General features: G+C 31.9%; 1 protein-coding gene and 1 long non-coding RNA gene across 3 annotated transcripts; both read right to left on the reverse strand.

The window, feature by feature from the left end:
• Positions 1–6,550: 6,550 nt before the first annotated feature.
• On the reverse strand, positions 6,551–7,430 carry LOC117913646. The gene is made up of 2 exons (XR_004651126.1): positions 7,051–7,430; positions 6,551–6,965 (listed from the first exon to the last, which is right to left on the reverse strand). It is a non-coding gene; the product is annotated as an uncharacterized LOC117913646 (long non-coding RNA).
• A 2,437-nt stretch (positions 7,431–9,867) lies between these two features.
• On the reverse strand, positions 9,868–19,968 carry LOC117912200. Of its 2 annotated transcripts, none has more exons than XM_034826702.1 (3): positions 19,815–19,968; positions 19,612–19,702; positions 9,868–10,235 (listed from the first exon to the last, which is right to left on the reverse strand). In XM_034826702.1, the coding sequence occupies exons 1-2, from the start codon at positions 19,902–19,904 to the stop codon at positions 19,643–19,645; spliced, it is 150 nt and encodes a 49-aa protein (XP_034682593.1). In that variant the 5' UTR covers positions 19,905–19,968; the 3' UTR covers positions 9,868–10,235; positions 19,612–19,642. The 2 variants fall into 2 exon arrangements, with proteins under 2 accessions (XP_034682593.1, XP_034682592.1); XM_034826701.1 differs by having other exon boundaries at positions 9,868–10,347; positions 19,815–19,966.
• Between the last annotated feature and the right edge of the window lie 4,134 nt (positions 19,969–24,102).

Genomic DNA, 24,102 nt, shown 5'->3' on the forward strand with positions numbered 1-24,102 from the left:
GATAATTAAGGGAAAAAAAACCCTGATAACCAATTTACCAATTTAGCCCTACCCCTAACAAGATAATACATTAGACTTTACTTTAGGGTTTCATGTCATAAAGATCACACATGAATGCTACTTAATTTAAAGAATCAAAAGGAAACTTCGAGAATGCAAAGAAAGGTCGGTGGAGCCCGGAAGGGGCATTTTTTTGACCAAGCACGGAGCTTTTAAATGGTCTTGTAGGCAGGCAGCCTTGAAGAAGAATGTTCCAAGAGGCGTGATGCAAAAACACTAGTCTTAGGGTGCGCAGCCCAAATGTTTGTTGAATTGTCATTTATGTAAAATGGTCCTTACGAGGCTGGCCGCCTGAATTTATGGACCATATGGTGTCGGCTGTGCGTGTGATTCTCATTTGAAATCAAGGTCAGATTTCGACATTCATTAACATACAAAAGCATTTATGCTACACATCATTTGGGCGAGAATCCCATTATCTCTCTCTTTTTAGCTCACAAATTATACCATAGCTTTACTTAGCCCCAAAAAACCCACCTTTCCACAGTCTGTCTTTTAATCGGAAAACAACTTTTTGATTTTTCCAGGGGAGAAAGAAATGTTTTCCCCAAAAGCTTTACAGGTGTGAAGACACAACTGGACAAAGAAAAAATAATGTCCACAAAATTCATACTTTTCAGACTGCGAAAAGAGGAGAGAGAAAAAATGTATCACCCGAAAACAAACTCGATGGTTTCTAAATTCTATCTACATTTATGTGGAGTCGGCATTTGGCCTCTGGGTCTGGGCCCCAAGCTCCGTCCAGTTCCTTCCGAAACCACAATCGATCTTTTTTACACCGAGCTTGTGGGCCCTAGAGGCTAGTCTGATAGCCTCAGCCTCACGAGAATATGTCATCCATTTAGCTTGGAACTTGGACAGGTCTCATTAAGTAATACGCGATCGGGTAGTAAAACTTTGAAATATGACCGTTACACGCTTCACACGCATCAATCATTACCCAATACAATAGCTAGTCGTTAGCAACAACAAATGACAAAATGTTACGCATTTAAGTTGCAATAAATGACTATTATAAGGAAACACTAACATTACTAGATCCTTTCAAAAACCAATGTTTTTAGAATCAGACCGATCTTAAATAAAAAAAATTATCATTTCACGATTCACTAGTCGAACCGAGGATTGAATTACGATTAAACCAATGATGTCATAAATATATAAATTATATATTATTAAAATTAAAATTAATTATAAAAAATCAAAATCAAAATTTATATATGATTTAAAAATCAAAATTTTATTTGAAAATCATAAAATTATATGAAAATTAGAAAATTAGGTTCAAATCACAAATTTAGATTAAAATCAAAATTTAAATTTAAAATTAGAAATTTAAAATTCATTTTTAAATCATAAACTTATTTTAAAATTAAAAAATTATTTAAAATGTAAGTGTTACAATATTTTCAAAAATTTATTTAAAATCATGATTTCATTAATTTAAATTAAAATTACAAATTTTAAAAATCATAAAGTTAAAAAATAATAATAAATTTAAAATAAAATATACAATAAAGGAAAAAACTAATAAAATAAAATAAAAATTGCAAAAAAAAAAAAAAAAAATCTCAAAATGGGATTACAACTATAGCTATTGGCTGGAGATGGGAGGTGAGGGATTGAAGGGCAGCGGAACCGGTAGCAACAGTAGCAGCAACAACGATAGTGGTAGCAACAGTGGCAATGACAACAACAATGCCAACAAATGGGGAAGGGGGAGGGTGGGGACAAGATCTAGAATGAGGGAAAGACGTAGGGGCGAGATCTGGGAGGGGGAAGAAAAATGGGGAAGGGTTGGTTTTGAACCGTTTGGTTCATAAAAAATCAATCAGTTCAATCAGTTCACTAGTCTAACCATTGGTTCCAACAGTTTGAGGCCGACTCAAATGGTTGAACCGAACCCGAATGATGACCGACCAGTAGTTAGACCGACCGATCCAGTTCGATTTTTAAAACACAGATAAAAACACATCATATATCAAATGAAAGACACGTATTTGATCCCATCCTGAAACTATGCTTAAAGTTAACTTAACCATTAGAGGGGGGTGCTTGGAACAACCATCTGGATACTCATTCTGTAGGTTCACCTAGCAACTAAGTAGATAAAGTTATTGTTGATCATATACCAAAAATTGGCATCATCTATGGGAATGATTAAAAAGGCATCACAATAGAAATAAAAAATTGGCAAATTTGCCTTCCAGAACTAGAACCAACACTCAACCTACAACCATTGATGAAAGATTCAACGCCTTGTAAGCAAAGATGAAGAAGAGGTAGAGAAAGCATAAACAACGTATACAGTTGTTGCTTTAGGATGCCTAATGGCTAAGACATGAGAATGAAGAATTGCAAGCCTAAGTGGCCATTAGGCACTACCCAAACCATCAAATTCGACGCTCTACCAAAAGAAAATTCCAGGGTTGACACAAAATAAAGCAATGGGAATCCCGCCATTTGATAAAGAGTCATTGTTCAAGTAGAGAGCAAGTTGTTGGCCAACAATTCCCCCTCATCACTTACAGCACAAAGGTCCCATATGAAGTGATTGGTTAGTGAGAACTGATTGAATGAAACTACAAGCACCACTAGGAAAAGTGCTTGAGAGGGTCTGTGCGAGGTCATCACAGTATCTGGTCCAACATTCCTTGTGACGAAGTTTATCCAAACCACATGCATAGTATGGAAGATCCGAGCAACAAACAACCAATGGAGATGATCACAAGCCCAAGAAGAAAGACAAGTACTATTAGTTCTGGACATAAAAAATCTAATAATTTTTCTTCTTTGGCCTTCCTTCATTGATAGGCAAGGATTTTAGGGGAAAAGATTGAGAATATGTTCTTAAATTGTGGCACAAGGAGTGATGATTGTTCAATTGGATTTTAGTGAATTTAGTTTTGATTTTCTAATGGAAATTTTTGAGCAATTTCTTGCCTTTTTGGCTGCAAGTTAAACAAAATTTATGTTTGGGCATCATGAAAATACTGGAAAATAAAATAAATTAAAACTTTGAAGCTCATAGGCGCTGAGCATACAAATATGTTTTAATATATAAAATTTCATGTTCTACTCCATACAAGGCATATGCATCTCTCATGTATGGAGTAAATCTTATTTGATGTTAATAATCACATGCTTTTTCTAAAAGCATTTTTATTATTTTTAATAATAAAAAATTTATTAATTTTGGTAATAATAATAATTAAAATAATATAAGTACTAATATTAATATTAAAAATAGCAATAGTACATATTGTTATCATTATTGATAATTGGTCATAGTAATAATAACAATAATAGTAATAATAAAATTAATAATATTTGTAAGAATTGTAGTAATAATAATAAGAAAATTAGAGTAAATTGAAAGGAAAAAATAAAATAAAATAAATAATAGACAAAATATGGGTACATTTGAACCAAAAGCAAAATTTATGGGATATGTTTGACCTTTTACCTTTTATATTCTTTCTACGACTATAAACATAGGCATATATTTTTAATAACGTCACTTGGTATTTGGTTGCGAACGTTTTAGGAATCATTTTTTTTCTTTTTTTCTAGATTGTGAGTTTTATTTTGTTTTCTAATTTTATTTATTATAACTAATTGAGCTTTTGTTTCATTATATTACTAGTAGATAGAAAGATAAATTGTTTTAATAACATATACTAAATGGTTACGAATTTAATGTCAAATTGACATTGAGCAATTGAGGACCTAGTAAGATATTTTCATTGGTAATGTTTATTTTTTTACTTAATTCTAAATATAATTTAAAACTAAATAGTATTTAATAATGTTAAGTCTTAAGTGGTAGGTGTTTGGGATATTTTATTTTTATTAAGTATTAAAAAATAAAAAAAATTAACATTACTTTTTTCATTTAGAAAAAGTTAAATATTTTGATTTTTTTTCCAATTTAGCTTAAAAGTTATAATAAGTTATGGAAAAATAGAAGAATAAACACACACTTAGACATGACCCGCTTCTTATAAAATATAAAATTAGTTTCATTATTAAATTAATAGAATATTTAAATTAAAATATTCGCATCTACTTATTTTCATTCAACAAAATGAGGGTATGATAAAGACTCATTATAAGATAAAGTAATTCTTTAATTTTTTTTTATACAAAAATATAAAGCAAAACCTATGGGCACTCATCCTCGTATGTCCATCTTTTTTGTCTAATTGTATATAAGGATTAATACTAGTTGAATGGAACAAAGGGGACTCCACTGCATCAAATCCATTAAATTTGGATTGTTGGGATGCTTTTCTTTTAATAACAGAAGGTATCATTTGAGACTTGGATTTGAAACTCATTCCTTCTCATCAAAGTTACATTGAGAGAGGGAGAGAGGGAGAGAGAGAGAGAGAGAGAAAGAAGTATAGATTTTGAGAGGTGAGAGTTGAGAAAATCTTTAGAGATATCTTCACTTAAGCTAGAAGTTTTCCATTAAGGCACAAAAGAAGCATCCGATAAAGGTAAGTACTTGTAAATCAAATAAATAAGTACAAATTTTTATGTTTTCCTTAAAGATTTGCTTTTTATACATGCCAACGCCATGCATGCTAACTTTAGTTTTAAGTCATGCTTTAATAGTAGCTAGTAGGTGATCAATAATACTGTTATGGGGCATCTTTGCAAGTGTATAGAATGGGTATCATACACTTTTTTTCTCAGCTTATGTTATAACATCTGCAATCTTCTGAGTGTGAAGATGGCTTGGAATCAAACATGGACTTTATTGAGACTCGTAAACTAATGGGGCACCCTTTCATAATATCAACACTTTGTGTTTGAAATTAAGCATACTTTTAGCTTCACCTTTTATCTTTTGTCAAAAGTTAGAAAATTGTCTTAAGTAAAGCTTAATTTTCATTCACACTTAAAAGTGTTTGTGCAAAAAGGTAACTAATTAATGAAATCACAAAAGATTTAACTTCTCCTATATTAATAAATTACTAAAATTTCAACGAAAATTTTCAAAAACTTTAATCCTTAATCAAGTGTGATTTCCAAGTATCATTTCTCTTTGGAAGAAATAACTATGTTATAGAATTTGACAAATTAAATCCAACTATCCTTTCACTAGTGTTTTTCAATTTTAAACATTTTGATTTCCATCTTGATATTGATGTTCAATTCCAAGTTGTAGTTGAAATTAAAATTATTTATGGATTGAATTTCAATTTTCCCAAGATTTTCAAAATAATTTCCTTTTAAAAATTTGGTAAAGCTGACACATTAAAAAAAGCAAAAATGTGAAGATATTATGAAGAAGAAGAAAAGAAAAAGAAAATTATGTGGTATGGTAGTTTGTCACATGTTTTTTTTTTTTTTTTAACAAAAAATCATGATAAGATAAGTTTTGAATTGTCATGTCAAAATAAAATAAATTTTTATGGTGGTTGGCGGAGAAAAAGAGGAAGCTTAAAGGGTAATATTGACATGATAATAATTTTGTGGAATGTATGGTAAAGAAAATATCTAAACTTGTGATAAATATTATAGAACATAAATAATTAATATTTTATGTCCTTTGTTTATGTCCCTAGATTAAGCTCCATATTTTTAGAGGTCTATCTTATTTTTATAAATCATATATCGAGTACGCTACAAGTAAAATTAATATAAACTTGGCATTGCCAAAATGACAAAGGCTATTAATAATTTCTCATAATTCTAAACCTTTTTATTCATGTTTAACCATGCAAAAAAGTTTTTAAAAAAAGGTTATTCATTAAAACCAAACCTAGAAATTGGAAATTTTGCATATGTTTTCAAAATGATAATTTTTTAGAATTTTTTTAGAAAAATGGTTCTCTAATATTTTGTAAAACAAACGTCTATTTAAAGATTTAAAATGTTTTCAATTTGTTTTATATTTTCAAATATTTTTAAGAATATATTTTATATATACTCCATGCTTTATTTTAAAATATTTTTTATATTTATCTAATTATTTTTTAAATTAAAAATAATTAAAATATATTATTAGAAAACATCATATTTTTTATTTGTAAGAATAGAAAACTTTTTTTTCTATTTTTTGGTTATAAAACATGTTTTCTTATTATTTGTTCTAAAAACCAAAATATTGCTTTGTAGAATGATTAGCAAATATAAGCTTTTTTTTTTTTTTTTTATGAAAAGTAAAATGTAGGGTTATTTGGAAATAGAAATTTTCATCCTTTTTTTAACCTATGACAAAAATGTCCTTATTATATTCTTATACAAATAATAATTTTTTTTTAAATATATTATAAATACTTGAAATCGTTAAAAATATTTATATAAAAAATTGGTTACTTGAATTGATAAATTCATGAATATGGAGAGTGTTTCGTCCATTTTAATCAATTATTTCTAAAATATACTTTAAATTAAGTTATAAGATTCCTCAACACAAACTTTGTATTGAATTCAAAACAAGTGTCCAACCATACAATTTATGGAAAATCAATGATAATTAAGGAAAAAAAACATAGTATCATTAAATAAAGGACTTTGTTGTCTTAACAAATAAAACCATGATAACCAATTTACCAATTTAGCCCTACCCCTAGCAAGATGATACATTAGATTTTACTTCAGGGTTTCATACCATAAAGACAACACATGAATGCTACTTGATTTAAAGAATCAAAAGGAACTTCGAGAATGCAAAGAAAGGCGGGTGGAGCCTGGAAGGGGCCTTTTTTTGAGCAAGTACGGACCATTCAAATGGTCTTGTAGGCGGGCAACCCTGACCAAGAATGTTGGAAGAGGCGTGATGCCAAAACAGTGGTCTTAGAACGCGCAGGCCAAGTGTTTGTTGAATTGTCATCAATGAAACCGCCTGAATTTATGGACTATATTTCGTGTCGGCTGTGCGTGTGATTCACCTTTGAAATCAAGGACAGATTTTGACATTCATTAGCATGCAAAAGCATATATGCTACAGCATCATGTCGGCCAGAATCTCATTACCTGTCTCTTTTAGCTCGCTGATGACACCATAGCTTTTACTTAGTCCAAAAAACCTACCTTCCCACTCTGTCCTTTAATCCAAAAAAGACAACTTTTTTATTTTTCAAGTGGACAAAGAAATGATGTCTCTGGAAGCTGAACAGGAGGTATGAAGTAACATCTTGACAAAGAAAGCTATAATGCCCACAAAATTCAAAATGTTCACAATGTGATAAGAGCAGGAAAAAAATGTTTCCATATCTGAGAAAATGACTTTCGACCTTCGAACAACCGAAAACAAGCTTGACAATTTCTAAATTCTAAACACCTCGATGCAAAATCGGCATTTGGCCTCTGGGGCTGGGCCCCAAGCTCCGCCCAGTTCCTTCCGAAAATTTCAGTCCAAAGGCAGCCCCGACCCCTTTAGACCAAGCTTGTGAAAATTTTGAAAAAAGGTACATTCCTTCATAATTTAATTTTCTTTTCCTGGACTTTTCCTCTGGTCTGGGCCCAATAGAAAACATGGGTACAGTCCACTAAATTACATTAAGAAAGTTGACCAATTCTTACAAATTTTGTATCCTACAAAATGGGAAAAATTAAATAAAAAATATATAACCATACAATCCCATAAATCATTGTATTTGAGAAATTGAAACATCTCTAGTAGAAAGAAAAACCCCTTCAAAAAGTAAAAAAGTTAAGTTGAAAAGGAAGGTATGAAACGTCTAAGCAAAGGGGAGGATAAGAGGATAAGTCCTCCTCGTCATGATAAAGTACTCTATTTGTTCCACCGTCTATTAATTAAGGAGTTTGCTTTACCTATTGGATGAATATCCTCAACCTTTAAATAATAAAGAGGAGTAAGAAAGACAGTTTGTGATGGTGTTGGGCCATAATCATGAATGTAGAACTTATAAGTAGATATATTAGTTTTAAATCTAAATGAGTCTTCATAATTTTAAAATACATTTATATAATTAAAAGGAATCACATACTTGACATTATTCAATGTAAAATATTACAATTATCCTCTATGTAAACACGTCTTTATTGCATCCTATAAATTTATGTAACCAGATAGACAAATATCATTTATAGGGTCAAACAAACTCCCATACCGAGGTCAATTATTGACTTTAATACTTTTTGTAACGATTCACATCCAATCATGTAAATATTGTGCATTCTAAATTTAAAAGAGCTTACATAGTTTTAAAACAAATCTATAGGGTTAAGAAAAACTTCTGTGTTCTTATTTAATGTGAGATATTATAAAATTAAGCACGAACTTTTGATAAAGATGATCAACTAGCTAGATCCATCTGCAACATGGAATTCAAAACAAAAGGTATTGCATCGGATAGTATGATCAATGCAAAGTAGGATAACAAGAAGAGGAAATCGTGTTTATTAGGAATTTTTATTGGAAATTTTATATTTTTTGATATATATAATTCCTAACAGTCCAAAAGGTTGCTTGAATGGTGAAACATATGATGCTTTATACGAAGTCTACTTCTTTTATATATGCCATTGCTCTAAAGAGGGAAAAAAAAACTGTTCATCAAGCAAGAAACATGTGCATAAATTTTATATTTTTTATATTTAAAATTCCTGACAATCCATAAGGTGGCTTGAATGGTGAAACAAATTTTCTGATTAGAACTGCTTTTGAAAATATTTCTCTCTTTTTAAAAGAAAAAAAAAATTGTTTTTCAAATTTAAAAACACATTTAACAATCTTTTACTACAAAACAGTTTTTTGAAAACTTATTCTAAAAAATAGCTTTTTAATATTTGAAGTTTTAAAATAAACTTTCATTGTAAAAAACATAAAACAATTATTTTTAAAAATTATTCTTAAAATTTTTTTTGAGAATCGCCCAACAAAACATTTCCAAACAGCCCTGAACTTAATCTTTCAACCAACATGTAAGGATGGGCAATGGGTGTAGTACTTAAAAGTGATTTAGTTCAAGTTGAAGGGAGCAAAGACATTGCGAGAAGGGGAAACATTTAGTGGTAAACATGTTTCCAACCCTTTTTTTTTTTTCTTTTTTTGGCAATTCCCATGGAATTCTGCCCATGTATTGCAAAAACGTTTTCTGACCGGTTAGCATCTGTTTCACTAAAAGATTTCCTAAGAAACACCTATTCCGAAGGAAAATATAATTTGTGCTCACCATGGGCTCAAACTATAGAATTAGGTCAGATTTACGCATGGAAATCCTTCCAGCAGGATTTGCCATATTCCAAAATCTGTCAGCCAGCCAAAAACTAAGTGCAATTAATGCAAAGGGGCGAAGCTGTTGTAGTCCCTCTCCCTTGTATTTATCAATTAGATCAAATCTACACATGTTTAGCCCAAGATTTCCTTAAACTTAATTGTGACAATAACAAAACAAAGTTCAGAAACTAATGCTTTTATTTGAGCTTAAAAGTTTTAGTTTCCAAGGAAATTCGTCAAATAAAAAATCATACCAAGAACAACACAAAACTACAAGGACTTCAACTCTTTGAAGACTCCTTTGGAAAAAAAAATTGAATTAAATCTTTAAAAATTGGATGAATCTAATTTTGTATATAGACTAGACCAAGACCCAATGTCCTCATTAACTTCATTGATTGGTTGAACTCTCATCAAAGGAGGAAAAAGAGAGCTCTCATTGGGGAAGAGAGACTAGTTTTTGCTATACCTCATCTTCTTTGCTTGTTCTTTTCAGCGGCCATTGTATATGTTTCGTATACTTTCGCGTGAATTTTTTGGCACTCTACTTCTATTATACTCCCTTTATTCACCATCAAAGAATAAATGTCTATGCACAATTACTTTTATGAGTTGAATTTCTGAAATGAGATTTCATAACCTACAGTTTGCTCATCATTTGATTTCAATGTCATCAAATTTGATTTTTGCCACAAATAATAATAGCAATAAGAGCGAAAAAAAAAATAAGTTATGCAAGAAAATTTCTACATCCAAAGATCACATCATCTTGAAACCAAATTTTAATTTCTCCAAAGCCTGATCCCACCAGACTAAAAGTACTTTCAAAATATTCAAATATAAAGCCTGCCCTGCCTCAGCACCGTACTCTGGCCAAGCCCCAAAAAAGAAAGGCCAGGTCCAATCTGATTAAACGAAGCAAAGCTTAAAACTTCCGGGGAACATCATGGAGGCAAAGGCCCACATATCGCATCTTCTGTGGAAAAAGAATTGAAACTAATGAATGCGTAAATGCAGCATCTTACAAACAATCTTGTATATACATAACATTTTGTCATTGTATCCAATCAAATCCACTGTTAAACTGCCTGCAGAACAAGAAATATGGTTAGTCCCATTTTCTTGAGAATAAGAGTAGCAAAAGCTATTGACAACAGAACACAATTACTGTGTTAAGAGTGGGAAAAAGTCTTAGGTGGTGTTTGTTTTTTTACTTAATTCTAAATAAAATTTTAATGTTTAATAGTGTTAAGTATTAGACTGTTTGTTTTTTCAATATTTTATTTCTATTAAGCATTAAAAGGTAAAGAAAAATCAGCATGTTACTTTTTCTAATTAAAAAAAACCAAATATTTCGACTTTTTCTATTCAGCAAAAAGTATATAATAAGTCATGAAAAAGTAGAAAAACAAACAACTAAAGTCTAAAAGAAAATTACTTTTAGCAAAAAGCTAAAAAACAAACACCCTCTTAATGTCACTTTGTGCTAAATCTAGGAGTCAATGGGTTACTGGCTTTTGAGTAACAGTATTCGCACATCCCAATTTGACAAGTTACCAGTTCTTATGGATCGCTGAATAATATTAATAGTTAGATTAGCTGATGTGCTAAAAAATAAACAAGCATAATCAACAAGGATGTCACCAGATTGATAGAAGAGAAGATTAACCATAGTTGGGTAGAGTGCGAGTAACATCCCCAGACAGGCTGAAGGACCAGTGCAGAAGTTCCATATGAGTATTCACTAAGAGAAAATTTGAAAATTTAGATTGACATGAGGATTCAGTTCCATATTATGCACCTTTTGAGTCATACTTACAACTTCTGCATATGTGAATACCTAATATATAATTCACACATATGACCATGTACAAAAACTATGTTCTCATCGTAGAAATCAAATAAGTTCAGACCAGCCATGAGCCATTACCATAGACTTCCATTTCTGCATGGAGTTCCATCTAATTCCTTAAAAACCCAAAAATACCCATGTTCTTCAATGTTGTGTGTTCTCAATGGATAGAATAATTTCTGCACACATCAGGGTCTTGTAAATCTAATAATTCATCTTTATTGGTTAAAATGAACTCCTAAAGTAAAAAATGAAAACCATCAAAATTCTTGATTAACAAACACTAAGTTCACAAAATAATATGTTATTCTTTCTTATTCAATTGTCCAAAACCAGAGCAGATATAAGATGGTAGCCCTGATCACAAGGGTCACCACTCAATATAGACTATCTGCCCTTGAATTTCTTGCATTTTAAAGGAAAACTTGCATAAACAGGTTTGATACTACATGAAGATGGATTAGTCACAACAGAACCTACAAAAGTATTGCCACCAATTCAAGCAGCAATATTATACTTGCCCCATTTAAAATAGAAAATGCATTTTTGAGCCACCCATGCACACTCCATCTAGCCTTGGTTTGTGCAAACATGCCCGTTATAACATTTCAATATCTGAAAAAAAAATTCCTCCTAATTCTCAATGTGTAATAATTTCTTGGCTGGTAGCGCATAACCTACTGCCTAAACTTGTCAAACTTTCATACCCATGTTTTCTATATTTTAAACATTTAGGATTACATTAAATTCTACTGAAAATCTCTTCATTCTTTGAAAGTTTTCCAACTTTTCTGCAACCCACATCTCTTAAAATATCCTGAAGTTGTAGGTGTGATATATCCCATTATGCAAACATTTAAAAGCCTTGCTTGCTACAACCCAACCTATGCTTTCTTTCATATACGAGAGGCCTAAAATGATAATTAAATACCAACTAATCCTAATAAGAAACAATACTAAAAAGAAATATATAATGATTCAAATTCTTATAAAGAATCTTTTGGTTTAAGGTTTGTGGTTTAGGCTTCAACTACCTCTACCAAAAAAGCCATAGAATTCACAGTAAATATCTAGAAGCTTTGACATATCACTGATCTGATGAGAGACATGACATGGTTACAGTAGTACACCCTAACTGAATAACAACCTCACCCTTCAAGCTCATCTGAAAATAATAAAGCAAAAAAATCACAACCAAAAGGCTTGTAAAAGTTCATTCCCCAAAAAAAATGCCTCCTGAAGAATACTTCTAATAAATAAATGTGAAATTATGCCTCATGCCAAAAAAGGGAAGAAAATATGAACATTAAGTTCTTCCACAGTGCCCAGTTCCATGGGGGATATTCAGATTTCTCCCAGAACCATATACTTGGACCTACAGGTTATCTTGCATATATGGGCTGTCTTTAACGTCACTGATGAGGGTAGAATGAAACTTGAGAGGCTATTTGGGAAGGAGGTATTAACAACCTTATTTGATCTTGAAGGGGACAAAGCCCTTGGTCTTGATGGGGGTTACTATGGCTTTTTGACAAAATAACTGGAAGACAGTTAAAGGAAATTTATTGGATTTCCTTAGGGATTTCTGTGCTACTGGATCTTCTAAGAAAAGTTTCAATGTTACCTTTGTTGCATTGAACTCTAAAAAGGTAGGACAAAGACATTAAAGATTTTATGCCTATTAGTTTGGTTAGCAGTCTCCACAAACTCTTAGCCAAATCTTCACTAGTACTCTGAAGGTGGATGGGAAGTGGCCTTAGAATCTGAAAACGTGTTTCTGGATGGAGTCAGATCTCTAGTAATATTCTTATTGAGAATGAAACAATTCATCCTAGATAGAAGAGTTCAAGAGCTAAATTGGCCTATAGGGGTTTTCGGTTTTAATGAAAACAAAAAAAAAAAATGGCTTTCAATCAGAACTAAGATAGATTGATAAAGTTTTTATATCTAATATAGATTCTTAGTCTTAATGAATGGTCATCTAGTTTTTTCCAAAGTTTGAGAGGCCTGAGACAAGGGGACCTGTTTTCCCCTATCTATTCATCTTTGTAATGGTGGCTGTATTGTATTTCATTTCAAGGATTTTGAATAGTGGTTTTCACTACCAATTTTAAGGTGGGGGGAAGGGTTGACACAGATGGGACATTTCTCATCTATTATTCATTGATGATATTACATTCTTTTGTGATGCTAATGTTGTTAGCTGCTACATTTGAGGGGTATTATGCTTTGTTTTCAGGCTGTCTCTCTTACAGATCACTTTGGGGAAGACTGAGTTTATATTTTTTTGAGAAATAAAAACAAATGCATTAAAACATAAAAACGCCACAAGGACACTCCAAAGTACACAGAATGTATACAAAAAAGGCACCTTAAAGCACAGAGAAAAGAAAAAACCCCAACAACCCCTACCCTTAACCAGAACCCAACCACCCAAAGAAATCAAATAAAGACTGACAAAATCTCTGTATACCGTTTTACCCAAGCAAACAAATTTCTAGAAAAGAACATTTTCAAAAACTTAACTGAATGCTCCTCATTCTCAAATGCCCTAAGATTTATTTTCTTCCAAACCGTCCAAAAGAGACATAAAGGAGTTGCTCTCCAAACATTTTTCCTCCTTCTACCCACAAACAAACCATGCCACCTAAAAGAGCCTCTTTTACTGTAGCAGCTTGCACCCAGTGAATACCAAAAATAGCATGCAACAGCTGCCAAAGGACCCTAACCAGAGAACAATGAAGGAGGATGTGATCTATGGATTCTTTTTATTCTTTGCAAAGAAAACACTTATTGACCAAAGACCACCCTCTCATTTAAAGTTGATCTAAAGTCAAAACTTTTCCCCAAGTTGCCTCCTACACAAAAAAAAATTAACTTTCAAAGGGACCCACGAATTCCAAACTACCCGCCTTAGAAAAGACACAGCAGCCCCTGGTTCCAAAGTGGCATATAAGAACTTCACAGGGAAATTAAGATTGTTCATCCACACCATCTTATCTTCCCCCTCCATATCAACTACCTTTCCTTGCAACTTGACAAATAAATCCCCAACTTTATCCACTTCCCAATCATTCAAAGGTCATGAGAAACAAGGGTTCCAATGACCATTCTCCCCATGAGGTATCCAAAGATACACCACCCAAGCCTCTTTTGCAATAGCTAAAGCAAATAAAGAAGGGAAAGAAATGCACAACGGTTCATCGCCACACCTCTTATCTGTCCAAAACTTCACCCTCCTCCCATTACCCACCTTAAAAGAAAAATGACCCAAGAAAGAATTTCGCTCCTTCCTAATGGATTTCCAAAGACGAACTCCCTACCCATCTCTAGCTACACCGGACTACCACCCACCCTCTTCCTCTCCATATTTACCACCAATCATTCATATCCAAAAGGCACCTTTTTCATTGGTAGGGAAGAGTGAGTTTATTAAAGTGGGCATGTGGAGATGTGGAGGGTCCAACATCTTTTTTTAAGAGAATTAGTTTGGAGGAGTGAATTTGTTGTCTAATTATCTAAATACATTTTTAGATTCCTTGTGTTCCTTTAAAGGATCAATATGCAAAGCATTCAATTGAGGAATGACTTTGAAAGAGGCTCCCCGAAATATAAGGTGCAGCACCTCTCTAAAGATGATCATTTTACACTTACTAAAAGCACTATTTCCAGTTTACCAATCTATGTCATGTACTCTTTTCTAGTGATTTTTTATATGTAACAGACTCTCAAAGGATGGTGGCAGGAGAGACTATGGAGTTTCTAAATGGGCAATGAACTTGATTAATTGGTAGACTATTTGTTGTGGTGGGAATAGAAGTGACTTATAGTAAGGAGTTTTCTAATCCTTAATAAGGTTTTACTAGAAACTGTTGCAGAGAGTTGCCACAAAGAGAGACATAGAGGAAGGTAATTTGGGTGAGTTTTGTGAGAAGGAAAAAGTTCTAGAGAAAGTAGGGGACTGTCAGTTTGGGGCTTTGGAAGACTACTAGAGGAAGGTGACATTGTTTGCATTCTCTAAGCAGAAGCTCGATATGGAAACTAGAAAAGAACAAAATCCTGGTCTGCTAGTTCAACTAAGGAGTCTACATTAAGGAGTCATCTCCCAGATTTGTTCAAATTGCCTTTAATAGAAGTAGCATTGGTTGTTGATCATAGGCAATTGGTGGATCCATAAGATTCTTGGAACACAAGGTTTACTAGACATATTCATGATTGGGATTTTGGACTTGCCTTACCCTCGATGCAATCGTTTGAGAGGGAAGAGAGAAGATTTTGGTGTGGGAGATCTCTAAGTGAGGTAGTTTTTCAGTGAAATCCTTTAATAGGTCACTTATTTCAAGAAACTTAGTCTCTTTTTCAACCATGAAGGTTTAGGGCATTGTTGCACCAACAAAAGTAGGTCTTTTTGTTTGGGAGTCAATTGTAGAAAGATCCTTACTCCTGACCAACATATAACCTATAAGAAGGGATAAGACTCCAGTAATTAGTGTCATGTGCAAACTTAGACAAAAGCAGGGAAACCCCCCCTTCATTCACCATAGGGAGGTTCCCAGATTGTAGAATTTTTATTTTCTACTTTTAGCATGTTCTAGGTCCTTTGTGAAAAATGGATACGTGAGCAACAGTCTTATTGGTAAGAAGAATAATCTCAAAGTTCAAAGGTCTTGCATCTTTTGGTATTTATGACTAGCATGCGAGCAATTTTAAAAGGGGCATGAGTTTATGGAAGGAGCCACAACTCATAAATTAAGGGGGACAATCTTATGGACGGAAACCACAGGGTCAAGACGGGTAATTTACATTAAAAAGTGCATGTACAACCTGTACATATAAATATTGAAATTATGTGGTGCATTAGATTTGGAAAAGGAGGATAGCAATTAGATAACACTGTAGCTAAAAAACACCAAGGATATGCAGCTAACGCATAAACCATTAATCATAACCTTAGTTTAATAATTTTTTATACTCCATAATGGATATATGAAAGAAGTAAATAATCACAATTTTCATAGAACATCAAATTGGGACAAATATTTCTTTTTATAGGCAAGAAACTATATTGAATGGCACCAGGAAAGCAAACCTAGTGGATGGGGTGTACATAGGATTGGCCTCAAAATGCAAACAAAAGAATGAGAAAGGCCACACAAGATCAATTCATGATGGTATTGATCTAACCAAGTGTGCTTTTCATCTTCAATGAACATGACCCGTTTAAAGAACATGTAGCCAAAAAAAAAAGTAGGTGTTCTCAATTTTAAACCCATATCCTTGTACTATATAATACCTCACAACCATGCTCAGAATAAACCAATGCTTTCTGAATTGGAAAAGTTATCAGTTCACTGGTTGAACCACTATCGAATTGATGTCATCATAAATATATAATTTATATATTATTAAATTAAAAATAATTATAAAAATAAAAATAATAATTTATATATTATTTAAAATTTAAAATTTTATTTGAAAATTAGAAAATTAGTTTCAAATTAGAAATTTAAATTAAAATCAGAATTTTAATTTAAAATTTGAATTTTAAAATTTATTTTTAAATCAAAAACTTATTTTAAAATCAGAAATTTATTTAAATTATAATGTTTTTATTAATTTCAATTAAAATGACAAGTTTTAAAACTCATAAAGTAAAAAAATAACCAATATAAAATAAAATAGATAATAATGGAGATGAGGTAAAAAAATAAAAAAATAAAAATCTAGAAATGAAGAGAGGGGAAAGGGGTAGCCAAAAGGAAGAGGGGAAGGTGATGGGTTGGGGGGGGGGGGGGGGGGGTGATGACGGGGTGCCGCGAGGGGTTGGAAGAAGGAAGGGTTGGCGAGGGGTGGGGCGCCAACCGGAAACAGAAAGGTGGGGAGGGGGCGGGGGATTGGGAAGAAGTAAGGGGAAGGGAAAGGCAGAGGGGGCCGCATGGGGCTGAGAAGAATGAAGGGGTGGAAGGCACGGCTGAGACAGGCTGGATGGGGGGATGAGAACCGTTTGGTTCACCTGAAGACCGCCAGTTCCGACGGTTTGAAGGCTCTCCAGCTCAAATGGTCGAACCGGACCGGATTGGTGGCCGACTAGCGGTCGAACCGGCCGATTCGGTCCGGTTTGTAAAACACTGGAATAAACTATTTAACATATCTGTGTTGCGTTATTGTAAGACTTGAACTAAACAAATTACATTACTATGCACTAATTTTCATAAGCACATTTGTGACCTATAATGACAAAATCTATACAATGGCAAAGGAAAAGATAGACCTTCTTATGCCTTTGTGAGGAAATAAGAAATTAATAAATAAATAAATAGATAAATAGTACAATTTAAAAAATCTAATTTCAAAGTATAAAACATGGATTTAGAGGATCAGAACTAATAAGGGTATTTCCACAGCAAATCTAGAAATATTGAAGCTAACTAGCCTTCCCAATAAAATTATAGATAGTTTTGTCAAAGGCAATTACCTAGGTTACCTAGGTGAGCAGGTAAGGTGAGGCAACCCAGAATTACCTTTGATTAGCCACTAGTCTTAATTTGTACAAACCCTTAACTTAAGATTTGCCATAGATTTTGGGAGCATTTCTTTCATTCTCACTAACCAAGAAAGAACTTATAGGCAGTCAGCACCTACACAATACAGATATAATGAATTTACAGAATAGAGTAACCATACTCAACCGAACCGAAGAAAGCACAATATCCCAAGATTCCTGACAACTTGGAATGGATCACATGAATGTTCCTTTTTTCATCATTCAACTATGTCTAGGGCCAAATCCCCCATGAATCCTATGCAACCATGTATTTTCTGACCATCTCAAAATCCTTCTGGCCTTTCTCTTGTCCTTCTCATTCCCTCAACAGGCAGCAAATGTTTAAATTACTACTCTACACTCAAGCATTCATTGCAAACATCTCCCCAAACAAGCTAGGATCCCAATATAAATCTACAAAACTCAAGATCCTAATGAATTTTGACTATATTACCATTACATTGATGCATAAAAGATGAGATTTCAATTCTTTCAACCAAAAGCGAAGCAATATTGAAAGGATATACCTTTTATGAGCTAGACATTATGCACTATTTGCTTCTGTCTTTGTTTTCCCCTACAATTAATACAATTTCCATTGAACAGAAGAGATGAAAACTCACTTGGATGTCTATCCCAAATTTTATTGCTGAAAATATTACAAGAATTTCCTTTGGCTAGCAAACAAGAAAGTCTGAGCAATCAAAACCAGAAAACTCCATATGAACAAAATGAAAAGCCACCCAATGCTGCCTTCTTTAAGCAAGAAATATAAATAAACAAATCAAATGAAAGATTCCATGAAATCAATTCATAGCCCTCAAAAAAGAAAAATGGGAACCTTAGTTTGAGGCAACACCAGACCCAAATTTGACCTTTCACCAATTTGGGAAAACCAGACAACAGTTTGAGAGTGCTACTTGAATCAAAGAAAGACTAGGAGCTAATTTGGACATTCCATGGAAATTGAATGAATGCACTGTCTTTCACATATAAGTTGAAGATCTGAAATCATTGCCAACTAGTCCCAATGAAGAAAATGGAACAATCATAGAACCAGTTTCAGGACTTCTTGAAATAAATCCATTTAGTTTCCTCACTATCTGTTACCACCATGGTTAACATTCTCTGTATTAGCCCCATTTCAAAGTGATAGCTCTTGAAACAAAATTTTACATAAAACATAAAATAGAGCCATGCAATCTTCATAGAATGTTGAAACATTAATTTAGAGAGGGACTGCACCAAATTGAAACAAAATCAACTTAGTTGGGCCACACGGAAATATGGAACCTACATAAGCTAATGTTTAGTCCTCATTCATCCTGGAAAGTTCATACCATCAAGAATTTTCCAAAGTCTTCAATTTAAATTTAATTAAAAAAAAAAAAAGGAAAGAAGAATCAGAAGTAACAATTACCAACTACGGTTAAACTCAATAGTAATCATCCGATAGCTTTGACCTTTTCCTTATTTGCCCCATTACTCCATTTCCATGTAATTTTAAGCCTATTGATTCAATACTCTGACTCACATATTGGTCACAAAGAAATCTAAGGAAAATAGAGCAAAAAGGAAATCATGAATCTTACACTGCATTTTGCTAAGAACAGAAAAAAAAAAAAAAAAAAACCCTCAACTAATTTAAGAAGTTGCATTGGTCTGGATAACAGAAGATTTTTGTTTCCTCTGAGTACAGAATAATCATAAAAAATCAAAGATTCAGAAATTTTTATTTCTTTTCCTTCCTACATTTTCTCAGCATCCAAACAGAAACAAAACAATAACTCACAAAGCATAAAAACAACAGGCCTTCAATAACAGTAGTACTTATTCCAAAAAAGAAATCAAGCAACTCAGTAAGCACTTGTAACACTTATTCCTCATTAAAATTTTTCACAAATAAAAACGTGTTTTAGAAAAATTACATCAAATCAAGCACATATAGGGTTTTACCTCAGTGTACATCCGAAAATTGAAATGTTTTCTAGTGTGCCTTTCTTCGCTGAGGTTGTTTCTCAGTAGCTAACCTGTAAATCCAGTAAACCTAAAACGACAAGAATGAAGAGAGGCAGAGACAGAATCAGAGATCTGTACCGGAAAAACATGAAGTGAAAGCCGAAGCTTGAGCAAAGGAAAAAAAAAAAAAAGGAGAGTACCAAAGCCAAGACGTGAGCAGCAATCAGAAAGAGAACCATTAGAGGCACCAATTCCAGAAACCATGGCCGTGATGATGTTTGCTGCGCCATTTTAGAGAGAAGCCCCGAGACCGAGAGATTGAATAATTTTTCGATCACACCACCTCCTCTCTAATTTTCACGACACGGCAGAACCCGAGGTTTTAAAACTTTTTTTTTTTTTTTGAAAAAAAAAATTAATCTTAATCTATACAAAATTCGTTTCTATCCGGGGATTAAATATTAGTTTTTACGAAATTATTAATAATTGGATTTTAAGAATATATTGAAAAATATAGATCAAAATTTTAACAAGAAATTTAGGTTAAATGGATATTAAAACTCATAAAATATTTTAAAAAAAATTAATAAATGATAAAAATATACAATATGTTATAAATGAGTGGTGAATGACCAAATTGAATTTCATTTATAAAACATTGAAGTTTATTTATGAACTTTGTACTTATCTAGTGATGGAAGGTCATTTAGTGAAACCTATAAAAGGTTTCTTCTACCTTGTATAAGGATTCATACCTCAAGTAAGAGTCTTTTCATATTATTTCTCCCATTCTCTCAAATCTCTTTTATAGCTTACATTTTGTTTATTCTTGTTTTATAATATGTCATTGGTACGAATTGCTCTTAAGTTAATTATCGGATCTTATACTTGAGGTTATTTATATAGAATAAATTTTACATATTTATATTAGTATTGATTTTATTCATTTAAATTATGTTATATATTGTCAAAAGCAATAAACAAATTATTTAATTTTGATTATAATAAAAAGTTATACTAAATGTTATCAATTTATTGTAACTAATTCTAATAATATTATTTTGTCATATATCTAAAGTTCTTTGACAATGTCGAATCTCACAAAAATCAAATTTGTGGCACTTAACATTTCGAGAAAAAACTATCTATCTTAAATCATTGATACTAAAATACATCCTCATGTAGTGAATCTTGGAGTTACAATCAAAAAAGAAAATCAAGCATCTCTATAAGATCATGCAAAAATGTTGATTTTCCTTCGTCATCATCTCCATAAAGGTTTAAAAAATGAGAATCTTACAGTAAAGAATCCTTTTACTCTATAGAGTGATTTGAAGAAAACATGTAATCACAAAAAAAAAAAATTGTGATTTTCCGAAAAACTCGATATGACTGGTGCACTTGATGTTACAAGATTTTAAAATTGTTAGTGAATATAACTTCTTATTATTCAAAATCAACTTTTAGTTAAGGTTGTGTGGAAAAAAAATCACAAAAGAAAACATGTTAAAAAAATTACTACATTCCATGCCTCCTATGTGCTCCTACAACAACAATATCAAGTGTGGATTTACCAAATACTCTGAATTAATATCATGTATTTTTGTTGTTGAACAAAATAATGAGTTTTTGATGAGAAATCATTAGTCTTGTCCAACTAGGTTGAACCATTCCCTAAAGTTAATGCAATATCATCCCAAACTTGTGGATATGAACGAGGACGAGGATGTAGTTGTGGTCATGGAAGGAATTCCGAATACCATGGTGCTCATGGTAGTAATTCCTCAAATTCCCAAAAAAAAAAACCTTATTGCACCACCAGAAGTAAAGTAATACTAAGTTAAAACAAGAAAATGAGAAGTGTATACGAGATAAGCCTCTCAAGAACTATGAGAATAATTGATATAGATGTGGTATGAAAGGGTATTAGGCGTGTACCTGTCATATGCACAAACATTTGATCGACTTTTACCAAGCATCAATGAAAGTAAAAGGAAAAGAAATAGAGATGAACTTCACAAATGGTGATGGATAGGGGTTGAAGAATATGAATGAATCAATTCATGGAAAATTTCACACATACATGACAAATGGTCAAGAGAACTTACAACATGCATGTTGCCAAATTATTTCAATTTTGCATGACCATGCAAAATTAAAGTTACCCATGCGAAAATGTGATATTTTCTATTATTTCTCTTTAATTAAACTATGAACTTTCTTAGAGAGCCTTTGATTGTGAGAGAAGATTCTAGATGATTGGAAGGTAATTAAAGATAAATTAAGATTAATTATGAATTATTAGTCTATACAATTAGGATTCCTAATTTGAGGGTTTAATCGATCTAGATTTAAAGGCCAATCAAGCATCAATTTAGGTGAGATTTTAAAATCTTCTTTCTTAACTCTTATATATGATATTTTACTATTTGACCTTTTGATCATTACCATCTCAATTCACACCATATTCTTTCTTAAGTATTACATACATTTGTCATCCTAGTGGATAATAAGTAGAGCCACTACACTATCATAGCTTTTTGTTTAAAACTTTTATGATAGGGAAAAACCTACTTTATAACAATAGAATTAGGTTATAAATTTTGTTTTGATATCACAAATCCAATGATTCACTAATATTGTCTTAGTAAGAAATGATTCTAACTCTAAAGCCATTAAGGTTGGCGTTAGGACATTAAGTCTTTTGGTTTTTCAATTCGTTTGGTGAAGGTGAAGAAGACATTTGATGCTACTATGATGACATTGACTAATGTTAATCATGCTCCTAAAATAAGAAGGATTTTTATTTCTTTTGGGGCTTTGGACACTCTAGGCTATGTTTTTTTTCTACAAAGAATAATATTTTGAACATTAATAAAGGTGCCTTGGTAACTACAAAGGGGAAAATGATGAAAATTTTAAATAACTTGATTGGGAAGTTAATTTAAAGAGGAGCTATGATGGTGGAGCCACAACTTGAGGAGTCTTATATTAGTACAAAAAAAAAAATTCAAGATAGAAGACTCAACAAGATGTTGGTATTGGATTAAAAGAATAGAGACAAGATGATCAAGACTCTACTTTCAAATAAAGGGACTAATTGGGACAAAGTTTTTCATGTAAATTTCAATGAGAGTTTGAACTTCACACATGTTTTACTCTTATTGAATGTGCAATGATGACACCCACTCATAAGGGTTGCAAAGATGGGTATCATAGAGAGATACTCTCATGCATGAATTGAGAGAATTTGAGTCAAGATGGAAATTATTCTTAATTTTGACTCAAATGATTTATTTTTAATTGTTGAGAAATTTAATATTTGTAGAGTTTAGTTTTGGGTAAATTGCTATTTTTTGAGTTTGATTAGCATTGAGGAACTTACTATTTACATAGGACTTTATAAATATGTGACTTTACATAAGATTTTTTGTGATAGTAGAAAAGTGAGTTGTTAGAAATCTCAAACTTGTAAAAAGAGTAAAAAGAGATACACAAAAGAGAGAATACTAGGTTTTGGGTGGAGAGAGGTTGAGAGAACTTAAGTATGTAATTATGAATAGCAATGATGTTAAGTTGTATGTATGATCTTTTACATAAAAGGACCATGAAAGAAAATAGAACGATTAAACCAAATATAGAATTTCATAAGGAGAGAGAAAAAGAATAAAGATCCCAAAGAACATTTAAATGCACAGTCTTAGAGAATATATGACTCTAATTTTCCATAACTAATATTGAGATGCCTACTAATTTGTCTAAAAGATTGGGATAATATCAATATAGTTTGTATATATGTTATTTCACTACATTTTTGGATAGCAAGTTTATTTGTATTTGAATACTAGGCATGGGATTTTAGAAAGAAAAAAAAATCACATGACTAATGTAAGAGAGTTCAAGGTATAACATTTTTGTATTAAAATACAAGATGCATCGACATGGATAAAACTTTGTAAGGACAATATAGCTTCACATATAGTATGTTATTAGAAAGCATTACAACTTTGTTTCTGCAATATCTTTTCATTTCGATAAACCAAATGATCGATCCATCATATCATGTTAGGCTAAGCTTTTATGGTGGCCCACAACCATGACCTAGTACGTGGATTTAATAACCTTTTTTTAATATTTTGTTTTTATAGTTTTTTAGTCTCAAAATTGTTTGATTTTCTATTTTTTAAAATTTTAATAATAATATTTTTAAAAATTGAGTATCACATATGATTGGTAATTAGGTAAGTGCATAACCTTGTTGGGATCTAACAAAACTTCGTTAATGCAAAATTTCACCTTCTTTCATGTAATTTCTAATAATTTACTTTAAATTTTATTGAAATACTCAATAAAGTATTATAATTTGTTTATTCCATTTTTTATTCCAACGTTTTAAATTTGTTTTTTATTGTAGTTAATGGATCATTTAAATATGATTTTTTTTTTCTCTTTTCAAAACAAAAATTTTAAAAATTTAACATTAAAAAA

This window comes from Vitis riparia, chromosome 4 (genome assembly GCF_004353265.1).
Source record: "Vitis riparia cultivar Riparia Gloire de Montpellier isolate 1030 chromosome 4, EGFV_Vit.rip_1.0, whole genome shotgun sequence".
NCBI classification, from domain to species: Eukaryota; Viridiplantae; Streptophyta; class Magnoliopsida; order Vitales; family Vitaceae; genus Vitis; species Vitis riparia.

What these genes read in the sequence shown, in the direction of transcription:
- LOC117912200 (XM_034826702.1), bottom strand. Translation starts at nt 19,904, where the DNA reads ATGGCGCAGCAAACATCATCACGGCCATGGTTTCTGGAATTGGTGCCT. An exon ending in CTGCTCACGTCTTGGCTTTG is followed by an intron (nt 19,703 to 19,814) that starts GTACTCTCCTTT and finishes TTGTCGTTTTAG; the next exon opens with GTTTACTGGATTTACAGGTT.